At 39.3% G+C, this 24,328-nt stretch overlaps 1 protein-coding gene and 1 pseudogene across 2 annotated transcripts in view; both read left to right on the forward strand.

The window, feature by feature from the left end:
* IL18R1 (interleukin 18 receptor 1) overlaps positions 1 to 20,059 on the forward strand; it is a 35,448-nt gene extending 15,389 nt beyond the window's left edge. For both annotated transcript variants that reach the window (XM_044263760.1, XM_044263758.1), the window contains exons 5-12: positions 344 to 509; positions 3,575 to 3,725; positions 5,629 to 5,691; positions 9,677 to 9,797; positions 12,164 to 12,303; positions 13,471 to 13,632; positions 17,734 to 17,892; positions 19,294 to 20,059. In XM_044263760.1, the coding sequence (XP_044119695.1) occupies positions 344 to 509; positions 3,575 to 3,725; positions 5,629 to 5,691; positions 9,677 to 9,797; positions 12,164 to 12,303; positions 13,471 to 13,632; positions 17,734 to 17,892; positions 19,294 to 19,649 (1,318 nt within the window). In that variant the 3' untranslated portion in view covers positions 19,650 to 20,059. The remainder of the gene's footprint in view (positions 1 to 343; positions 510 to 3,574; positions 3,726 to 5,628; positions 5,692 to 9,676; positions 9,798 to 12,163; positions 12,304 to 13,470; positions 13,633 to 17,733; positions 17,893 to 19,293) is intronic.
* Positions 17,249 to 17,386, forward strand: LOC122916550 (annotated as a pseudogene).
* Positions 20,060 to 24,328: the final 4,269 nt, after the last annotated feature.

The raw sequence follows: 24,328 nt of genomic DNA on the forward strand, positions 1-24,328 counted from the left end.
TCCCATTCTGAGTTGAGAATCTTTGGACTTGTCCATCTCCAAAGATCATTGAAGTTTTAGGCATTTCTGTTCAGACACCCATAATATATGCTCTGCATAGGGTGAGTGTGTTTGTGTGTGTGGAACTGCTCAGGTTTTTCTCTTTCACTGCCTTTTAGCCTTGTCCCATGACAATTGTTAAATTTCTTGCTGCACCGAACCAAAATGGGACACAGCAGAGTCTGGGCATCAGTGAATGAGCCTCTTAATATGAAAATAAGGTGGGTGGATTGGTTACTAAAAGGTCGTATTTGCAAAGTTCTCTGTACTAATCATAAAATATCTTTAAACCTTTATTTCATAGAAATAATACACGTGAATGGAAATTAAATGTCATTGGAAAAAGTAAACACAGATGTTTTGCTGAAAAACTACTATTTAGTAAACCTGTGGAAGTTCAGAAATCTTTGCGAGTCAAATGTATAAATACACACTATGAAAAACTGGCCAACAGAACATCACTGTATAAGGTAACACTTTTAAAATATTTTAACTTAAGGGGCAACTAGGTGGCTCAGTGGTTTAAGTGTATGACTCTTGATTTCAGCCCAAGTCATGATCTCAAGGTCATGAGATTGAGCCCAACGCCAGGCTCCGGGCTCAACCCAGAGTCTTCTTGAGATTCTCCTTTCCCTTTGCCCAACCCCACCATGGTCTCCCTCTCTCTCTCTCTTAAACAAATAAGTCTTTAAAAAATATTTTAACTTGGGGCGCATGAGTGGCTCAGTGGGTTAAGCCTCTGCCTTCGGCTCAGGTCATGATCTCAGGGTCCTGGGATCGAGTTCCACATCAGGCTCTCTGCTCAGTGGGGAGCCTGCTTCCCTCTCTCTCTCTGCCTGCCTCTCTGCCTACTTGTGATCTCTCTCTGTCAAATAAATAAATAAAATCTTTTAAAAAATATTTTAACTTAAGACTTGAGGAAAAAAAGACAAAAATCCAAAATGAGAATCTCCTGGCTGTGGACATCCTTGTCTTGTCACATACAAGCTACTTGGCCCCTCGACAGCTCAGCCAGCCCATCTGAGCAAGGTGCTCCCCACAGGGTTGCTCAGATGAGCTCCTGCCCCATGGTATGTGTTCAGTAAATGGGAACAGCTTCCTCATCCTTGCCCCTCCTTCATTTTCCTTCTCTTTTGATAAATTTCTAAGAATGCTAGCTTATGGATTTTCATTTTCTTCTGCCACATATATTTAAAGTTTTAAATTCTATTGTATATGTACTTTTTTTCTAAACATACGAGTTCCTTTTATAAAAATGGAAGATGGAAAAATGCACAGTGAAGAGAGCAGAGCTCACTCAGAATTCCACCAGCCAGAGACTTTGGGATGTGTGTGTGTGTGTGTGTGTGTGTGTGAGAACACCTATTTTTTAAAAGTGGTAATTATAAATACTTTTTAAAATAAAAATTGTATTTTTAATGGCTTATATTTTTCCTCTAGTCATTAAAAATTATACAGTAACTATTCCCCTACATCTTTAAACATCCTTCCAAACATGGGATTCTGTTGTTTCTTACACTTGTGTTTAACTATTCCCCTGGTATTGGGCATTTGTTAGTTTCCTACTTTTCACTATTATTTACAAGGCTAAAATAAATATCATTCTCACAAATCTTAGGGTGTACGTATGATTTTATTCTTCAATCTCATCCCTAAAGTAGAATTATTGGCTCAAAGGCTATGAGTACATTTATGGCTTTTGCTCCACATTATTAAACAACTCTCTGGGGAGCTAGTTCAAAACCCCTTTTCAACCACCACCATGCACTGTGAAATTTGACATGCACAGTTTCTGTAATTTTTAGTAGTTTTTTCCCCATTTCTTTTCTTAATAATGAATTGAACATTTTTGTATATTTATTACACCTTAGTATTACTTCTTTTGTGGATTATCTATTTTCTTCAGCTGGTGTACCTTTTACTTGAATTGTAAGAGCTCTTTTAGACAATACTATGGAGATTATATATACATTCACAAATATATCATATATAAACTTATATACGCATATGTAATGTTACATACATAACATACCTACATGCAGACATCCAACACAAATTATATTATTTCTCTAGAAGAACAAACTGGACAAATGTAACTCTGTTACAGAAATTTTAAAGAATTCTATGGGAGAATGAGCCAGACATAAGTCCTTCAGAGAGTTGAAGCTACAAATGATTTCCTAGAAAACTTTGTTCGCATATTTTGGTTCACCACTGTTTACTAGAGATTTTTGAAGGAGAGCTCTTAGCCAAATGTTTTCTAAATGTCTGAGTCAGTCCTGAGTTGACTTGACTCTATTTCCTGTCAAAAGTGCAAATATTTGACAGTACATATAAATTTGTGAGTTTCAGTGTACTAGGTTTCAAGAAATCTCAACATGTGGATATTTAAATTTAGAAAATAGATGTATTGAGGATATTTCTAGCTAGATGATTAAAAACAGGGTTCAGTATTCTCAGCCTTTTTACAGATCATGGCCTACCTGAGGGTAGGAGGGCAAGGAAGCTAAATCAGAAAACAAATGATTGGAAATAAAAGTGAAGAGTCTTTGATATTTTAAAGTGCCTTATTAAAAAGCCTTTGGGATCATAAAAGTTTGACATACATAGAAACAATTTACTGAAGTGAGAACACATGTGAATGCTTCACAGACCCATGCTAAGCACCCTCTGGGTCTAGCCCCAGTTGCTGCCAGCTTTGGTACCTTCAAGAGAGGTCTGTGGGCAGTACATTGTCCTTGTTTGCTGTTTGCAGAAATGGTATAGCATAGTCAAGTTAGCAGCTTAGTTTCCATATTCCGTATCTGGATCTTAGATCACTTCAGAACCTCTTCTATGGGTGGCTGATGGCTAGATTGAAGAAGGTGGCTATTTTACCATTCCTTCTTGTGACCTCTGTGGAGATTTGTGATGGAGAGACATGTTTGTGTGTGCCTATGGATTTGAATATTCTTGATAAATTTCTAATCAGTCCTCTGACTTCTGGTGAAAGACATCAAGGGGGTGGGTGGTCTTCTAAGTACTCAGGTATGCGTGTAATTCTGCTCCCACCCCCAGGACGGATAGTCCTGAGTATATGGACTTAGACTAAAAGTGTTACTAAATAGAGTTGTACAAATGTTTACATCCAAGCAGGGGCTTTTTGTTGTAATGCACGCGCGTTCTCTCTCTCTCTCCTCCTTTACCTCCATCCTTCCTCCTGTCTCCCTCTCCCTTTCTCTTTCCCCTTTCCATCTTTGTGTGTAAAAGAGAGAGATGAAAAGAAAATGACAGAAGCAGCTACAGCACCCCCCTATATTCTGTTTCCCAGCATGTATTAATAACAATGATAATAACAGATATGGGACTATGGATCATCATTGCCACAGAAGCAATCCCAAAGCACTGGGACATTGACTCAGAAATTGCCAGTTTTCATGCTGTTTCCCCTTTTTTAATAAAAATCTTTTAAAAATTTGAATCAATGTTATATGATACTGCTTTTACTTAAAATATTTTAACTTGATTTTTCTTCTTCTTTTTTTTTATAAAACAGAACTGTCAAGAGATAGAGAACAATAAAAACGCAGTTTTACTGAAGAAAGCAGAGTTTGAAGATCAAGGATATTACACTTGTGTGTATTTCATTCCTCATAATGGAAAACTATTTCATGTCACCAAAACCTACAATATAACCGTAGTTGGAGGTAAGAGAAATTTGAGAATCAGAAAGGAACAAACGCATCTTTGTAAAACTGAGTTTTCTTTGTCATGTAGCACAGGAATCCAGAGGCAACTTACTTGGAGTTGTGACCACATCACTAGCTCAAATATAAGGGTCAAATCACTGGGGCATCATTTACTGCACTGGAAAGATTTTTTTTTTTTTTTTTTTGGCTTGGCGGGGTCAGTGGTAGTAAATGACCTTTATATATGTGAGCCTCCCATGAGCCAATGCTCTTATTTCATGGAGGAATTTGTGGAATCTCTCGTGGTTTAGGATACACTTTCGCCCAACAGATATTCATCAAAGTGTCTATATTCAATAAACTGTACTGAGCCTCCAGGTAAAGGAGGCAGAGAAATAGGAAATGAAGAGGAATTTGATTACATGTAAGAGTGCCCTCACTTATGAAACCAGATTCATCTGTGAGGTGTTAAGGATGTAGAGAGAGTTAGAGGAAGATCAGAGTCAGGGGATTCTGAACTGAGTTTAGAGGTTGACCATGATAGGTGGGCAGGAGGACCTGCTGAGGACAGTGTGCTCTGGGTTTTCAATGGTACACTTCAAGTTTTAGTGGATGGTATGCTGTCTTAAAGATACCCTTTTATACCACCTCTCCCCCAGGGTTCCTACTGACATTCCTGGGGGATGGGGGGGGGCAAAAGACAGATCTAGATGATAAGCAATAGCAATTTTCCATAAAACCACCCCTTTGTCCTCGAGTCAACTCATGTCCATCAGTATTCTCAAGACTTGAGAGTTCCTTATTTGGAGTCATCCAGATCCTCCTGTCTCCCTGTCGGTATTCCAGGCTTGCCCAGAGAGTCTGAATCCCAGAAGAATCAAACCTGACTCACCTGGAGTTTCAACTTTGCGAGTTTCATCCTCCAGATTTACCCACACACTCCCCAATCTGTTCTCTACCCTTCATTCTGTAGCACCACACTTCCTAACCAGGGTGCTGGTTCAGGAGAGCTCCCCACTCTCGCATCACTCCTTGTGCACAGGCCTTGTGTTTGCTGAGCACCAGTAAGTCCCAGGAGTTTGCTGAGCACCAGTAAGGACTGCTCTGTACATTACTTGTAAATGCCCCAGAAGCACCAGCTGTACCAAACGGTAGAGTCTAAGTCATGAAGAAAGTTTCCAGGGCTGATCATTGGACTAAGAAGAACTTGACAACACAGCAGGTTCAATGTGTGCTCTCAGTGTTCCGCAGTTACAAGCTGCCCTCAGTTTTCTATGACAGCATTCAGAAGGAGGCTGAGGCAGACAGAACTGGGTTCCTCTAGTCAGGGTCAGAAGTCATTCAGGAATAGAAGCAGAGCTGAGCCCAGGGGTGTGGACACCCCCACAGGGCCAGCCAGCACTGAGGCAAGGGAGGCATCCAGAACACAAAATTGAAAGGGTGCTCCCCTGAGTGCCGGAGCAGGAAGTGCCTGAGAATGAGTGCTTTGCCTACCTCAAGGAGTAGAGACCCTGTCCCCAGTACACCTGTCTGAGGAGTTGAGGGGGCGGGGGGCAACTGGAGGAATAAAGACAGAGCAGAAAGGCAGTTCCCTGAGACTTGACATCTAAGTCCTGCAGGTGTGTTTGTCTGCCAGGATGAACATCTTCCTCTGGCTTTTAGTTGCCGAAACCACAGATTTGAGCTGAGGGAAACCCAATTCAGGATGTTTTCTCCCATTACGTTAGCTTTGAGTAGATGGAAATGCAAATGACAAACACTGTTAGCCGCAACCATTAGTTACTGAAAATATGACAGAAGTGTAAAGTGATGACTATTAGAATCTTTGTTACATGGAGTAACATTATGTTCCTGCAAATACTTGTCTTAGAGGAGCTCAGTGCAATGCTGACACATTCCTCTTTTCTTCTTTCACTTTTAGATCGCAGCAAAATAACTCCTGTTCTTCTTGGACCAAAGCTGAACTATGTGAAGGTGGAATTAGGTATATTTTGACATACATAGAGTCTGCATTTCGGAATGGGAGTATCACTGAGTGTTCCAAGGCTAAATCTGACTCATGATCAATCCAATTGCGTGTGCATGCCAGGTTTAGTGAAGAATATTACAAAGGGAAGAAAAGCCTGTCATTGTTTGAATGTTTGTCATCTTTTAGCTGATGAAAATGAACAGTCTGTTGAAAACATGATAAAACCGTTTGTGGTTTTTAGATAGGGTTTTGGTCGCCCTGTGGTGGCTTTTCTCTAATAGTCTTTACGGTCACTTTTAAATATGAAACCATGAGAGAACGCTTTGGAGGAATGATTCAGACTTGTTCTGTGGTCTGAACATTTGATTGATGAATCAATGGACTTTGAATCATTGGACTTAGTTGACTGTACATTTAAGATTTGTCTAGACAGGGCTTAATGAAATCAATGTGTCCAGGTGTGTAATTCTTTTCCAAAAAGGAAAGAAGGAAGGTAAAGAAGAAATTCCCATACTCTAAACCATGTTTTGTATAAGGTGATTGAAATATATTCTTGAATTACATCCTTCAAACAACTCCAAGTGGTATTATTCTCATCTGGTGGATTAAATGACCAAAGCCCAGAAGGGTTCAGTAGTTTATCTAAGTTAAACCAGTAAAAAGTGGCAAAGCTGGGATTCAAGTTGCTGTTAACTATTTCCTAAGCTCACATCTTGGGACCAACACCTGCCACAATTGTTTGTGGGACTGGATATGCCCAGCGTCGCTTGGATAGTTTGCCATTTGCAACTGTGGTTTGCTTGTTTTTTATTGATTTCCAAACTTAGCTCTATTATTTCTTTCTTCTCATTTTGGGCTTAATTTGCACCTCATTTTTGGAGACAGAATTAGATTCAGTTAATCTCTCTTGTAGCACATGCATTTTAAGCTCCAAAGTTCCCTCTAATCATGACTTGAGCTGTTTCCAAGAAATACACGTATGCCGTATTTTCATTACTATTTGGTTCAAACATTTAAAAAAAAACAACAACTTCCCTTTTGATTTCTTCTTTATTCTATTGATTATTTGTAGTTCCTACTTTCCAGATCTTTGGAGGATTTTCTAGTTGTTTTGTTGTTGTGGTTGATATTGATTTCGATATCCAGTTAAGTTCCATTCTGGTCCAAGATTAGACACTGTATCATTTCAGTCTTATGAAGTTTGTAGTAACTTGCTTCAGGACCAGAATGTGGTGTGTCTTGATGAATGTTCCAAATGCATGTAAAACAAATAGGCATTCTGCAGGTTTTGGTTTTATCATTCCGGAAATATCACTTATGTGAAGTTAGCCAATGGTATTGTTCAGATCATCTCTCTCTATATATTTTTTAAAAGATTTCATTTATTTATTTATTTATTTATTTATTTATTTGACAGACAGAAATCACAAGTAGGCAGAGAGGCAGGCAGAGAGAGAGGGAGAAGCAGGCTTTCCGCTGAGCAGAGAGCCCAATGTGGGGCTCCATTCCAGGACCCTGGGATCATGACCTGAGCCGAAGGCAGAGGCTTTAACCCACTGAGCCACCCAAGCACCCCCAGATCATCTATATTTTAACCAAGTTTTGTGTGTTTTCTTTATCTGTTACCAAGAGATGTTAACATCTCCAACTACAATGATCAATTTATCTCTGTATCTTTTAGTTCCATGAATCTTTTCTTTGTATATGCTGAGGTTACCTTATGGGCACATACAAATTGATGCCTGTTGAATTGATACTTCATCATTATAAAATTTCTCTCTTTATCTATCATGCTTCTTTCCTGAGTGCCTACTTTCTCAGATAATAGACATATCAGTTTTCTTTTGTTTGAGGTTGGCAGGCTCTATCTTTATTACATCCTTTTGCTTTTAACATTTCTTTGTAAATCAAATGCACATTCAATGTGTTTCACATAAACAGCATATAATTGGATCTGTTTTTGAAACCCAGTCTGTATAGTGTGTCACCCATTTACATTTCTTGAATTACCCATGGAGGTGGTGTGCAATCTCTCCTCTCGCTACCCGTGTTTTAGTTATCTTATGTGTCCTTCCTTTCTGCTGTTCCTCCCTTCCTTTTGGATTCATAAAGTATTTTTCTTTTCTTTATTTAATCTGCTCTGTTTTCTTTTTATTTATACTTTATTATCCTTCCTTAGTAGGTCTAGAGATTACAATGTGTATCCTTGTCTGACTGCAACAGACAGACGTAATCTCAGCACATTTATAACTTCACAGCATGCGAGGACCTAGCAAACAGTTCATTGCATTTGTCCCTCCTGTTTCCCGTTACGCTCTTACATATTTCTCTCCAGCATATGTGCTAAAACTCATAATAGATCAGCATTAATAGTGCTTTAAGTAATCCTCAGTCTTTTATATTTACGCAAATATTTGTATTTCCTTTTGACCTCATTTGTTCCTGTAGTTCCTTGCTTTCCTCTGGGATAATTTTTCAGGAGTCTGAAAACTTCCTTTGGGATTTCTCCAAGTGTGGTTATGTGGGGGTGGGGAGGGGCGTGGGACCTCAGTCCTGTGTTTCTTGTACATCACTTCCTCCATGGGGAACTTTCTCTTCTAAGTCTTATGAGACTGCAGGAGGAACCGCTCAGCCTTTGCAGCCTCCCCAGCAGGCATCCTACAAGCCCATGTGACTGTTAGAATTTCCACTAGGCTCTCTTTTCTCTATGAGATTCCCTCCACACTGTACAAACCAAAACAAATTTCTCCCAAGAATAAGATGGCTGGCTATCTCAGCTCCCCGAAGAAGGGCTTTTTCCTGACTGCGTTTCCAGCTGTTCTGTTTCTCTTTGTTTTCTCTGCACGCGGAGGTCTTTAATTTTTAGCTAATTTCATTTTTTTTAACATGTGATTTATCCATTTTGTTTTTCTAGAAATTGCCATGGGAGTATTGATCTGACACTCCCCCCTAAATTGTATGTTGAAAAGAAAGTCCACTGGCTACTCTCATTTTTAATAATTGATGTAAACATAACCTTTGGAAAGAAACCAATTCATATTTTGGTGGTGACTTATAATTGCTAATCTCTCTGCTTTATAAATATTTTTAAAATTTATTTTTTATTTTTTTTCAGTGTTCCAGGATTCATTTTTTATGCACCACACCCAGTGCTCCATGCAATATGTGCCTTTCATAATACCCACCACCAGGCTCACCCAACCCCCCACCCCTGCCCCTCCAAAGCCCTCAGTTTGTTTCTCAGAGTCCACAGTCTCTCATAGTTCATCTCCTCCTCCAATTTCCCCCAGCTCACTTCTCCTTTCCAACTCCCAATGTCCTTCATGTTATTTGTTATGCTCCACAAGTAAGTGAAACCATGTGATAATTGACTCTCTCTGCTTGACTTATTTCACTCAGCATAATCTCCTCCAGTCCCACACATGTTGATACAGAAGTTGGGTTTTCATTCTTTCTGATGGAGCCATAATATTCCATTGTATATATGGGCCACATCTTTATCCATTCATCTGTTGAAGGTCATCTTGGCTCTTTCCACACTTTGATGATGCTGGCCATTGCTGCTATGAACATTAGAGTACAGATGGCCTTTCTTTTCACTACATCTGTATCATTTTTTAAAATTTAAAAACAAGGGGCGCCTGGGTGGCTCAGTGGGTTAAACCGCTGCCTTCGGCTCAGGTCATGATCTCGGGGTCCTGGGATCGAGTCCCGCATCAGGCTCTCTGCTCAGCGGGGAGCCTGCTTCCCTCTCTCTCTGCCTGCCTCTCCATCTACTTGTGATTTCTCTCTGTCAAATAAATACATAAAATCTTAAAAAAAAAAATCTCAAAAAAAAATAAAATTAAATTAAAAAACAAGGCATAGCTGTTCTGTTTCTGGAATGTAGCACTGTATTAGCTTTATATATTAAGTTAACATATATAGATTATATTCATTTTAAACTTTTGGGAAATCTGAGTTCCTAAGATCAGAACATTGGTTGTCAACTTTCACATAGGAAAAGACGTAAAACTCAACTGCTCTGCTTTGGCAAATGAAAAGGATGCTTTTTATTGGAATGTGTGGGAAGAAAATGGAAAGGAACCTAATGTACATGAAGAGAACATAACAAGAATTAGGTATGTATATGTGATGTATTGTTTATCACTACATATACAAATCACATTGTGTTGTAGATACATGATATAAAAACATCAGCATGCTGGGCATCTGGGCTCTTTCCATAGTTTGGCTATTGTGGACATTGCTGCATAAATATTGGGGTGCAGGTGCTCCTTTGAGTCAGTATGCTTGAACCCTTTGGGTAAATACCTATAGTGCAATTGCAAAGGCAAAAAACAAACACAAAACCCAGAATCCTGAATGGCTGATTGGATATTTGAGGTATGTTTACATTTTAATTATAATTTACATATTCTGTCCTTTCACCATGCTCTAGGTTGATAGATTATGCAGAAATCTAATGCCAAGATCTAAGCTAGAAAAAGAAGTTCGGTGAGGCTGTTTCACATCAGCTTACAAAAGTAGCTTTTGGTTGGTCAGGATATGTTGGGGATGGGGATTTTACTTAAGCATCTGATAAAGTTAGTAATCATATAAGAGACTCCAAACTTGTCAGATGTAAGTTTTGTCTCAAGGAAACGCTAATGTCCCCATCACCTACACTGTGGCATTCATTGTTGGCAGATTGACATCGAACATAGTTATTACTGTAACATTTTGCTGTCAAGAGTCCATTAATGGAAATTAGAAACACAATAAGAACAGGTAAAAGAAATTTAAAAAAATAAACCAAGAGGGCATTGTTAGATATAAATATCTAGGAGGTAGCTTTGGTTCAAACAGTTTCAAATTGTTGTGTATTAGTACTTCCATTGCCTATGTTCTTCCAGGAAGGAATGGTCACTCTTAATGCTCAGCCTGTGGCCATTTAAGTGTTTCTGAATGACTTTGGGTCATTACTCTACTTAATAATGTATTGATACACTCAGGTTTTAGTGAGTAGTGATCCCAAGGTATCTGTCACCTTGGCTGCCATCTTGAGGTTTTTTTCCCTGCCTTTTACACTTCAGAATTTTCTTTGTCATCATGCCGGCAGCTCTCAATTCTTGCTGACACTTGTCGGTGAGTTCCTAACAGTGTCAGGTGTGTGGCCTCGCCCGACAGCAGACGTGTAAACATCGGTCCTGCTGAACAGCATGGACACCTTGCCATTGTGTCTTCTCTTCAGCATCGGACCCTCACGGGAGTTCTGCGGTCCCCCTTCTAGTGATCTATCACTAATCTTTGGAGGGATAGAAGACCAACTCACCAAACTATTTGAATGGAGCTTAAGCTAAGCTAGGGGAGCCAGGTAGTCTTTCTTTAGAGTTAGGTGATGAGCTTTATTCTGCCACTGGCCTTTTGTGCCTTACTTTCGGGGTCTTTCACTGATGTTGGATAGTTGATATTCCTGGATTGGTGACTTCTGCACCAAAGTATGTTCTAACCTGTGTTTGAGACAGTTGAAGGCTAAGGTGGGTTCCGTGTCCCATGTACTGGAAACACCTGCTGCTAGGGGGTGGCAGGTGAGTGAGCCACCCGGGGAGGGCTTTCCCAAGTTGTCACTGGCAGAGAAGCAGATATCATGAGCTGTTACCTTGCCTCAACGACAGCACAATGTGGATCTTTTGAGAAGAGAAAGACAACTTGCTACTGGTGTTTGTCTAAGTCATTTTCTGACACTTCCTGAAAGCTTAATTGGTATTTCTCACATGCCTGTGGGTGCATCTGAGAATAGTGTCATTCTTTTTTATTTTTTTTAAAGATTTATTTATATGAGAGAGAGAGAGAACATGCAAGGAGGGGGAAGGGCAGACGGAAAGGGAAGGAATCTCAAGCAGGCTCCACACTGAGCTCAGGGCCCGACACAAGGCTTATCCCAGGACCATGAGATCATGACCTGAGTTGAAATCAAGAGGCAGACGCTTAACTGTCTGAGCCACCCAGGTGCCCCAAACAGTGTCATTCTTAAGTTTATTTTCAATGCTGAACAAAATAAAAGTGATCTTTAGGATCGCATGGAGAAATTTGATAGGAATCTGTATTTATGCCAAACCATTTGCCACCTTGTCACAATCCATGGAGACCTCCCTGTGGGAGTAACGCTAAGTAGTTAGGAGAAGAGAAAGAGGGGAAATAGTTGAGAGACTATTTTCTTGTGTTTTCAACTCAGCATCGTTACCTTCTAGCATATTCATTCTGGACAGTGCATGGCGTCTTTCCCTAGGTGGTCGCAGGAGGGCTGTTTCTGTCTGTCCTGACACTCTCCGGAGGAGTCAAGGTTCATGGTTGCCCACACCCTGCGTCCCCATCAGAAAAGGAAGGTTCCATGGAGCCAACAGATCCATTGCTTTTGAGTATTTTCACATGAGAACTCCACTCTCATGGGTAATGTTGCTGGCAACGACCAAAGCCTATCACAGAATTATTTCCTCTTTTACAGGACTCCAGATGGCAAATTGTATGCATCAAGAATATTGAGAATTGAGAATATTAATGAAAAAAATCTAAACTTTTCATATAATTGTTCTGTGGCCAGCGAGGGAGGCACAGACATTATAAGCTTTGTCTTGTTGAAAAAAGGTATGGGAAAGTTTTGTTGTGGAAGCTTGTGGAAGCTTGGAATGTTGCGGCTGAGAGACCCCTTGAAGATCGCCACTCTCTCCTTTTACACCCCAGGAAGCAAGCTCCCAAGAGATGAAATGGTCAACCTTGTGTCACAGGCATTTAGGCTAACCTGGGGCTAAGTCCCCTGCTGGAGTCCCCTGTGCATTGATTGTGTGCAGAGAATAAAAACACTATTCTTTTGCCCTCAATCATATTGCAGACCCAGGTAGAAACCAGAGGCCTGAACAGGGACCCAGACGCAGACTGGAGGCAGAGATGCGTGGCTGGTGTCGAGGAGACGCAGGCAGGGCCACTCTGGCATACCTACGACAATGGGAGGCCAGCTTGTAGCTCAGCATAGGGTGAGGCCAATGATAATGATTGTACTATTGCCTCCAACCTACCTTAGCTGGGCACAGGGCACAGGGCACAGGGCACAGGGGACCCTTGGGTGTGGTCATTCATTCAACAAAGATTGACCAAGGCCTCCCTCCCTTGAACCAGTTTCTGGACCTGGCAGGTGGACAATTGCTGGATTGCATCAGTGGACTCCTAAACTTTTGCACTGCCTGACTGATGGAGCATTCCAGAGCCATCCCCCTCTGTCTTCTACCAATACAGTACAACCCAGGGCCATTGGCCCAGTAGCTGCTCAAAAGTGGCTTCATACTATGGCGAAGACACTAAGAGTTAAGGGCATCAGTGACTTTCCCTGGGATACAGACTAAGTGATAGAGCCAGGTGGGGAGCCCAGATGACCTCAGCATCTGCTCTCTCAAAATGATGCAGTTCCATTTACATTTGCAATATACTAGCTAAGACGTTGGTTTGGGTCCCTCTGCATTTCACCCTGGTATCTTACCATCCTAGAGACGCGCCTTCCCCAGGTGGGGATAGGCTATATCACAATTATTTCAGTTCAGGTCTCTGAATGTCCTTGTACACACTTTTATTCTTTAAACAACCGGAGTGGAACGAGTAGTACTCCGGACCAAAGGCCGGCATGTGGATGAAGACAATGGGATGTATCAGAAAGACACCTGGATTCATGTTCAGTGTAAAAACTGACAACTGCACTGTGATGTTGGAGGACACTGGTAAACTGTCTTTCACTAGTTATTCCCATTTTCTTTTTCTTTCTAGAAGGTATGGTTGACATCCCAGGCTACGTCTTCACCAGAGGAATGATCATAGCTGTTCTGATTTCAGTGGTGGTTGTGTGCCTAGTAATTATGGGCATCATTTATAGAGTTGACCTGGCCCTATTTTATAGACATTTCATGGGAAAAGATGAAACATTAACAGGTAACAGATATCGTAATACTGGGATTTCTTATCTTATGGCTTCATTAAAAAACCAAATAAAGAAACATTAATCTTCCTTTCATTTTGATTATATTGTTGTCTTACTGTGTGGGAGAGGTTTTCCACAGGAAAGACTGGTTTGAACAGATCATCCATCATGACCATTGTCTCATATCTTTTTTTTTGTGCTAACTTGTATGTTGCCAAAAATAATTTGCCAAGCAATTGTTAATTGTTTGATATATGTATGTCATGTCCTCCTAAATGCCCTGTGAGATGCTTGTGCCTAGGGACTGTCATTATTCACACATGATCTGGACACCTTATATAATGTGCACATTCAATAAACTTCATTAAATAGAATTGAATTGTATTGTAGTTCATTATTTTAACCTGACAAAGGAGGCAGCCTTATGTATCTATAAGAACCCTGAACTAGAAGCCAAATGACCTGGGTTCTGGCTTCCTAGATTTGTTTTTCTCTATGGCTGTTTCTATCTGAGGACTCTATTTTTCAATCTGATTTCTCTATTTTTAAAGGTAATTTGAAGAAGTCCTCAAGTTATAAGATAATTACTGCATTGTGTCAACTATACTTTAGTAAAAAAAGATAATTCCTGAATTGAAACAAATCAGTCTAATCCATTGCACTTGCTCTGTGTGTGTGTGTGTGTATGTGTGTGTGTAGGACACAGTTCAAAACACAAAAAGTCTAAGAGTAGAAAACCACCTGTTAGTCCCATGTCTCTGTTTCTCACATCATCTGTTACTGATAGTATATATGTCTAAATAAATATGGATATGGGATCAAATTCCACTCCTGTGCTAAAAACAAATCTTGGCCAATCATGTACACTCTTCTGAACTTCTTTGTTTTGCTATGCCTTGGATGCCCTTCCATAACAGTTTATAAAGCCTCCTGTTAGAGTCATATAGTGTTTTATATCTGAAGATGTATCCCTGTTTGTTTGGTCACCTTTTGAGTTATTCACAACCTTCTGTTATTACAGAAATGGTGTGACAGAGAGTTTTGTAGAGTCATTGTTTCATCTGTGTGCAGTGTAACTGAAGGAAAAACTTCCCAAAGTGGAATTGCTGGCGATATTGAAGGGTAGATAGAGTTGTTCATTGGATAGTCATAGCCAATTTGACCTCCCTTCTATTGTACTCCTACCACCTTCAAAGAATGGGGGTTACTTTTTGTGCATGGCCTTACCCACAACCTTTTGGCTATGTGCCAATCTGATAGGTAAAGTTATATCTCAGTATAGTTTTCATTTGTATTTCACTTACTATGCAAGAGTGTAATTTTTCATTTTTTAAGGTTCATTTTTATTTACATTCTCAAAGCACTCATTCATATCCTTTGACACTTTTCTATTGTTTTCTTTCTCTTGTTTATTTCTAAGAGCTATTTATATTTTAAGGAGGTTAACTAACTATTATCTACACTATGAAGGTAGTAGAAAGTATAGACAAAAAATTTGGCCTTTTTTCCCTTTTGTTTATTTCTAAGAGCTATTTATGTTTTAAGGAGGTTAACTAACTTTTGTCTATACTGTGAAATGAAAATATTGTTCTCAGATTGTAATTTGTCTTTTGACTTTGCTTATATTAGTGTAATATGTGGAAGATTTTTTGTTATTCTTAAAGTATAATTGAAACAGCGTTATTTTAGTTTCAGGTACACATTTTTATCATTATGGAAGATTTTTTTTAATGTACTCAAGTTTATCCTTTTATGGTTTCTAGATTTGTGGTCACAAGTAGAAAGATCTTGACCACAAGTTACGAAAGAAGTCTCATGTTGTTCCTGTGGGATTTTTCTAGATTCATGATTCACATTTACAGCTTTTAGTTAATAATATCAAATTAACAAAGCCAATTAATTAAGCTTTGAGCTTAATTATGTATATGCAATTTTGGGGATGGAGAGAAAGACTATAACTGAGAGGTCTATTTTTGGTACCTTTTTGAAACAGGTTTCTACTTGCATGGACCTGAACATATCTCAAAATGGGCATTCACTAATACCTTTCTGATCTTCAACGAAGATTTTTTTTCCCCCTCTCTGTTGTGTTTGACCCAATTCACAGATAATTTTTTTCAGTTCACACTTCCTGCTTCCCAGCATGGCAGTGCATAGAAACATTTACAGATGGGCTCTACATCAGCTCTATTTCAAGTGTGACCTGTGACAGAGATCAGTTGTGAAAAAGCCAGAAATAGAGACATAAGTATAAAAACCAAAATTTTCATAGCAACTTGATATTGCTGCAATATCCAAGAATGTTTTCAGTATGAGTTTTTGAAGGACTGGAAATGAAAGAAACCAAACAACCCAAATCAATCAAACTCAATGAAAGCATGGTCATTTGCCCAACACAGTTTGAGAAGCATTAGCCTGACCCCTTAAAGCCCCAAATATACATTCACATGAGGGTTTTGTTTATACAGAACCCAAAATAATTATTATTAATTTATAAATACCTTATCTTAAACACTTCACTTTGTCAGTTATCAGAGCCAGCAAGTCATTCAATTACGTGGGTTTAAATTAAATTGTAATATATATTACAGGATTTGCTAAACCAAAAAGAGAATTGCTTGAAATTGGGCATTTCAAAGCAATCAATAGTGAAAAAACCATTTTTCATCTCTCATGGGTAAGAGTAAAGCTGTACTCCAATCCCTATACCATCTAATCAATTATCATGGGACAGGGATAGACCATTTCCCTCCCACTTCCCCTTCTTCCTCTACCAATCTCAGTTAGCATCAATTACGTCATTTAGGATCGGACTCAAAATTTCATTTTCTCAGGAAGCAGGTCCCCTAAAGATCACTTTTTAGTTTCTGACCACATTGATTGTTTGTTTTGCCTGTTTTGTTACACTGCCTCACTGCTAATGTGTTATTTGCAAACTTTTTCAAGTTCTTGCATTTGCTTGCTTTGTCTTCTGAGATAGGTTGGATGAAGGTAGAAGAAGGGCATGTATATAATTTTGTGGTTTCCCAGTTAGTACAGTGGTCTTTGTTATTTAGGTAACACTTTCATCTTGACTTTGTCCCATTAGCCTTCTGAACATTGCTTTATGATTATCAGGAATTTAATAGGAACCAATGTTATTATCCATGAAAATCTTTCAATAGACCAGAAGTTTTCATATTGGCATCTAGGACCGTATTTACTTTTAAATATCACAGCATGTGTTGTGATAGCCCTGTGTTTAAATCACCTCTATTGTTTCTTCCTGCTTGCCAGTGTAAATGCTCTACTTTGTTTCTGTCTTCACTTTCCAGTGAGTCATTTTGAGTATAGACATATTAAGATGCTGGTAGGATTAGGTAATAAGAGAAAGCCGAAGTGAGATTTGCTTTCCATTCCTGGAACAAGGACATAGCTGGGCTCCTTGGCCTTTTGTTGCCTTTAAATGACTTTAATTCCTGGATTTATATCTTGTATTTCTCTCCATCACTCTATGGTGTCATACAGTGAGAAACTTAATCTACATGCTTAAAAAACAATTTGCTAATTGGTTGCTTGATTAGCATTTGAGGTTCATGGAGGCTATTTTTTTTGTGTGTCTTTAATAATAATTGAATTTATTTCTTGTTTTTGACAACGTGGTTTTCCCAGGGCGAGGCTCATTCATTGCACTCCGGATGTGCTGACCCCTGCGATTTCCCCAAATGTGGGAAACTCGACTGCATAATTTGTGGTAGTGGGGGACTGCGTTCGCGCTTTCCCCTGATTAAAAAAAAAAAAAATCAGAGAGCGAATAATGCCTAAAAAGAATCATAGAACCAAAAAATATTTGATGAATTTTATGAGTTACCTAGTTTAAACATGTTTGTTTTGTTTTTTAATTGGTTTTCTGGCAAAAAAATATTTTCTATATCCTTTTTTTGAATGGCTTCATTGAGCTCTAACTGATGTACTAGGAACTGCACATATTTAATGGGTACAATTTAATGAGTTTGGACATGAGGATACTCTGTTTAATTTTTTTCCTTTATGATGGTTCCTCTCCCATTTTTCACAACTTTCACTCGAATTTTATTTGCACTGTAATTAAAAGAGTAAACCTTATTTCCTAGATGGAAAAACATACGATGCTTTTGTGTCTTACCTGAAAGAATGTGGACCCGAGAATGGAGAGGAGCACACCTTTGCTGTGGAGATTCTGCCTGAGGTGTTGGAGAAACACTTTGGGTATAAATTATGCATATTTGAAAGGGATGTGGTACCTGGAGGAGGTAAGAAAGTAATACCAGATAGAAAACCAGTGGGAAGATTTTCTTTTTAAAAGCTGAATAGTGTAGCCTTATGAAAGGCAATCCTGTTTTGCTTAAAAACAAAGGAATAAACATGATCCTATAAACCAGAAATAATCAGCTAAATCAGTATATTTTATACAACAGGATCGGTTCCTGACTTAACACGTGACCCTCTGGACTATACACATCATTCATTCTTACCAGAAAATACTCATTCTTTATTAGGTTGGCACTGGTGTGAAAATTATAGTAGTGGATAGGAGAGTTGGAAAAGAATAAATAAAAGGCGATTGGTGATTCATGTCGGATTTTAGTTATGCAGTTCAGTTTTTTTTATTAGTATCTGAATACAAATGACCATAAAACATATATTGAAGCAAATTCCAGCTCGAAGCCAAGAAATTAAGTCACATGTCTGTATTTTCTCTGAGGCCTCCCAGAGCAAGTATTCGAAATCTGGTGTCAGAATACTTTGGGTGCTGATGCATTACCAAGGATGCAATATAAGCATTTCTATTGCCACCATCACCCAGTCAGCAAACGTATACTCGTGGCAAACTCTGAGCTGGGCACTGAAGACATGGCAGTAAATAAGACATAGCTGTGTTTTCCCCCCTCCCACATTACAACCGAGAAAGGGAAGATACGACCAATTAGAAGGAGAAAACATACTATTTTTTAAAAGATTTTATTTATTTATTTGGCAGTCAGAGATCACAAGTCGGCAGAGAGAAGGGGAAGCAGGCTCCATACTTAGTCAAATCCAGGCTATCAGCCTTGTTAAAACATAGCTAAGAGCTGTTTGTGTGTGGTCTGCAAGGTGCCTTTGAGCTAAATAGCAGAGATGGGTAATATAAAACCAGAAATAGTCACTCTCTGGCCCTTTACAGAAAGTTTGTCAACTTCTGGTCCAGAATCATGGTGGGATATATATATTTTTATCTTTAAATTCAGATTTCAGTGCTCCTCCCTGTCTGCCAAGAGGTAAGATAGCATCACAGGACTCCAGAAGGCAGACCGCCTAGGTCCTGATTCTAATTCTAGAATTTGCCGACTATTGGACTCTGGTCTAGTTGCTTAACCATTCTGTACTTCGGCTTCCTCATTGGTAAAATGGTGGTGATAACGACATTGTCTTTGTAGGGTCATTGTGATGCTGTAGTGAGTTGATACACATAAAACATCTAGAAGAGTAAGCACCAAGTGTTCATTATTGCTGTTACTTGGATGGTTGTTTTTAACAGTGTATAAAAGTTGAGAATAAGTGGTTTGTCTTGAAAAACTTATTAGTGAAGAGTTAAATAATACAAAACTAGACCTTCATCTCCTGTCTGCCTTTTTAGTTCTCTTTAACTACTATGCCACATCTTGCATTTTCAGCTGTTGTTGATGAAATCCACTCATTGATAGAAAAAAGTCGAAGACTGATCATTGTCCTAAGTAAAAGCTACATGTCTAATGAAGTCATGTATGAACTTGAAAGCGGACTCCATGAAGCGCTGGTAGAAAGGAAAATTAAAGTCATCTTAATTGAGTTTACACCTGTGAGAGACTTCATGTTCTTCCCCCAGTCACTACAGCTTTTGAAATCTCACCGAGTTCTGAAGTGGAATGCTGATAAACCTCCATCGTATAACTCAAGGTTCTGGAAAAATCTTCTTTATCTGATGCCTGCAAAAACGGTCAAGCCCTGTGGAGCTGAATCTGAAGTCCTACCTGTTCTTTCACGGTCCTGAGCTTTAGGAAAGCTGAACATAAGAAAGAACTGTTGACGCTCTGGGCCCAGAGTCGATAGGCCTGTTTTTAACAAAGGCACTATTAAAAATGTTTACCTCTCTGAAAATCCTTCTTACAGTTCGAAGATGACAGTCGTCATTAGGTTGCCAGGGATAAGACTGAACACTGAGCTGCGCTCATGTGCTCCTGGAGGAACCTGGAATTCCAAAGCAATGCATCTCCTCTTTCTCCCTCCTCCATAACTGGCTATAGGTGCTCATTCTCAATTCATGTTCAGCAACTGTGAGGCAGGGCATGAAGCAGAACACCTTAGGCTCTTATAAAAAGGGCCTGTCTCCATGTTTGTTTGTTTGTTTTTTTAAATTTCTTTTCAGCGTAACAGTATTCATTGTTTTTTTTTGCACCACACCCAGTGCTCCATGCAATCCGTGCCCTCTCTAATACCCACCACCTGGTTCCCCCAACCTCCCACCCCCTGCCCCTTCAAAACCCTCAGATTGTTTTTCAGAGTCCATAGTCTCTCATGGTTCACCTCCCCTTCCAATTTCCCCCAACTCCCTTCTCCTCTCTAACTCCCCATGTCCTCCATGCTATTTGTTCTGCTCCACAAATAAGTGAAACCATATGATAATTGACTCTCTCTGCTTGACTTACTTCACTCAGCATAATCTCTTCCAGTCCTGTCTCTATGTTTTTAATGCTAACGCTTGAATTAAATGATTGTAAGCATTTTCTGGGATCCGGTAGGTGACATAATAGCAGGAATGGTGCCTTCACTCTCCCACAGTGCAGCCTATAGCTAAGCACCTGGGATAGTGCCGGAGACATGGCAGAGAGCTCGTGGGGCTGTGTGCACTGGAGACCCAGGTGTGACAGGGCCTTAGCCTCAGGACATGTTTAATGTGTCCTGGCCATAGCTGCAGACCCACTATTATCAGAACCCCCTGAAGCACTGCTCAGGGCTTGCTTATTTGGGTCTGTTTGGAGGGAATGTCCCCAGACTGTTTTATCCTTCATGAGAGGCACACATTTGAATTAAGATAATTCTCTGGGTTTTTCAAAATGGTCTACAACATTTGTTGATTTAACAAGAATGTTTATAGACCCAATGTCAGATCATATCTTCCATATTAGCCAATAGTCAGTATTATACATTAGCCACAGCAAAATAGGATAGTTACTGGCTTGATTTGTTAAAAATCAAATACCTTTAAGGTGGAGGCAGCATGGCATGGGGTTGAGCACGAGCTATGCAGTCAAGACACTTGAGCTTGAATCCTGGGCTTGCTACTCACTTTGGGGACGCCTGGAGCCTTTTGAACCAATCTGCTCCTCCATTTCCTCATCTGTAAAATTTATATGAATTTATAATAACAGTACCTACTTCACAGGGGAACTAAATGAATAGATACAAATAAAGTACTTACAACAGTTTTTGTCACCGACTAAATAATCTACATGTGGCTATTACTGCTGTTATTTTAATTGTTAGTATTAATTGTTACTATTAATTGTTAGATGAGTTATTTAGTAGTGAACTAAGATAGAAGGCAGAGAGCAGAGAAGGGAAAGAGATCTGGAAGGAAGGCAGTTTTGACTTGAGGACATTTGTATATAGAGAGAAACACGTCATTAGGGCAGAAGATATTTCTCCCTTAGATGCGTGAAACTTTTGACTTTGGCAGTCATGTGTCTGTCACCCTAAGGTGAGTCCAGCACTGTAGGCCTTCTTGGTGGGTTCAGCAGTCATGGCTGCCCAAATCACTGAGTGAGTGACAAATAGCCATCTTACACAGAAAGAAAAGGTTTAGTAAATCTGGAAGCCTGGATAGAATGTATGGGTGCCGAGTGAATGATCCAGAGAGTTTTTAAAGCAGAGATGGTTAAAAACAGCTGTAGTAAATATTGCTGAAAATTAACAAATTGAGATTTTACTAGATTTCTGGTGTGAGAAACTGATTTACTTTTGTAGAGCTTAAAATTTTGTGTGCTAATTAGGTAGCTAAAAAAAGTAAAAGAATTTGATTACTAACTGAATGTTTTATGTGTGAAAACATATGGTCTAGAGAAATGCTATTTGCTATCATCAGTGTCTCTAATACATAGACTGATTTTGCTCTTCTCTTTTATTGTGTGTGCTGTAAAATACATTAAGTATATTTTGTATTGTGTGTTTAATACATATAATAAATATATGCTTTAGAAGACAGTAGTAGGGGCACCTGGGTGGCTCAGTGGGTTAGAGCCTCTGCCTTTGGCTTGGGTCATGATCCCAGGACTCTGCTCAGCGGGGAGCCTGCTCCCCGCTCTCTCTCTGCCTGCCTCTCTGCCTACTTGTGATCTCTCTCTGTCAAATAAGTAAATAAAATCTTTGAAAAAATAAAAAAATAAAAGACAGTAATAAACCATTAGTCTAGTGGTCTTAATTTTAGAATGCCTCTTGATAACCTTTTTCACTCAGGTGAAGATTCCACTTTCCCATTCTCTATATTCCCACCTGTTTTAATAAGATACGAGTCATCCAAAATGGACTCCTACATCTGTCTTCTTCTGCCTTTTTAAATGTCAAATTAAATTGTACCTACGTTCTTTGTTGTACCTTCCTTCCTGAGCAAAAGAAGAATTCCCTTCTCCAAAGCTATGAAGACACTCAATACACAGCACGAGTATTAGCTCTGCACATGCCAGTTTATTCATGTGCATATTTTTAAGTTTAAGTGCAAACACTTTCAACTAGAACCAATAAACAACTGTTATTGATAGAATAATGTCATTCTTTTCTGGGGATACAAGTGTCCTTAAACTATGGGGGCCATTTCAGAGAATCCATCAATAGCCAGCCAGTACATCTCTATTATGTACTGGAAACATTTATTAAAATAAAGTTATATTCCCTTAAAGTAAAGAGAGAGCTTATTAGCCACATAGTCCAAACCCAGGAGGCTGAAATGGGCTAAGTATAGGGAGTTGGCCCAGGTCACACCACTGGCTACTGTGGCAGCTGGGGGCAGAGAGAGGTGTTGTCTCTTCTCTTTGGAGTTGCCTGTTGGGACAGTGAGTCTTCTTCTTTTTCTTTTAATTAACATATAATGTATTATGTGCTTCAGGGGTACAGGTCTGTGGATCATAAGTCTTACACTAGTCACAGCACACACCATAGCACATACCCTCCCCAGTGTCCATCACCCAACCACGCCATCCCTTCCCTCCTCTCCAGCAGACCTCAGTTTGTTTCCTGAGATTAAGAGTCTCTTATGTTTTGTCTCCCTCCCTGGTCCCATCATGTTTCATTTTTTTCCTCTCCCTGCCCTCCGTAACCCCCAACCTGCCTCTCAAATTCCTCATATCAGAGAAAGCATATGATATTTGTCTTTCCCTGATAGAATTATTTTGCTTACCATAATGCCCTCAGTTTCAATCCACATCATTGCAAATGGCAAGATTTTCATTTTTGATGGTTGCATAATATTCCATCACACACACACACACACACAGATGTATATATACATCATAGCAAATGGCAAGATTTTCATTTTTGATGGCTGCATAATATTCTGTTACACACACACACACACACACACACACATACACACTGCTTCTTCTTTATCCATTCATCTGTTGAAGGACATCTAGATTCTTTCTGTAGTTTGGTTATTGTGAACATTGCTGCTATAAATGTGCCCCTTCAGATCACTACATTTGTATCTTTAGAGTAAATACCCAATAGTGCAATTGCTGTGTCATAGGTAGCTCTATTTTCAACTTTTTGAGGAACCTCCATACTGTTTTCCCAAGTGGCTATATCAGCTTGCATTCCCACCAGCAGTGTAGGAGGGTTCCCCTTTCTCTGCATCCTTGCTAACACTTATAATTTCCTGACTGGTTAATTTCAGCCATTCTGACTGGTGTGAGGTGGCATCTCACTGTGGTTTTGATTTGTATTTCCCTGATGCCGAGTGATGTGGAGCACTTTTTCATGTGTCTGTTGGCCATCTGGATGTCTTCTTTGCAAAAATGTCTGTTCATGTCTTCTGCCCATTTCTTGATTGGATTCTTTGTTCTTTGGGTGTTGAGTTTGATGAGTTCTTTATAGATTTTGGATACTAGCCCTTTATCTGTTATGTCATTTGCAAATATCTTCTCCCATTCTGTGCATTGTCAGTCTTCTGTATCACTAATTCTTCTGCCTCATTTATCCTAGCAGTAAGAGCCTCCATTTTTTATTTCATCTCATTAATAGCTTTTTTGATTTCAGCTTGATTATATTTTTGTTCTTTTAGTTCTCCAGAAAGGGCTTTTATTTCTCCAGAAAGGGATTCTCTAGTATCTTCCATGCTTTTTTTGAGCCCAGCAAGCACCTTGATAATCATTCTGAACTAATCTAATCATTCTGAATCATTCTGATAATCATTCTGAACTCTAGTTTGGACATCTTACTAATGTCCATATTGATTAGGTCCCTAGCCATCGGTACTGCCTCTTGTTCTTTTTTTTTTTTTTTTGAGGTGAGTTTTTTTGCCTTGTCATTTTATCCAGATAAGAACTGATGACTGAGATAACAAAATACTAAAAGAGTTGCAGTGATCCCAGTAAAATATACACTAACTAAATCAAAAGAGATATGAAATCAGGGGGAGGAGAAAAAAGAAAAAAAATTAAAAATATATATATATATATT

The sequence above is a fragment of the Neovison vison genome, chromosome 8, assembly GCF_020171115.1.
Source record: "Neovison vison isolate M4711 chromosome 8, ASM_NN_V1, whole genome shotgun sequence".
Classification (NCBI taxonomy): Eukaryota; Metazoa; Chordata; class Mammalia; order Carnivora; family Mustelidae; genus Neogale; species Neogale vison.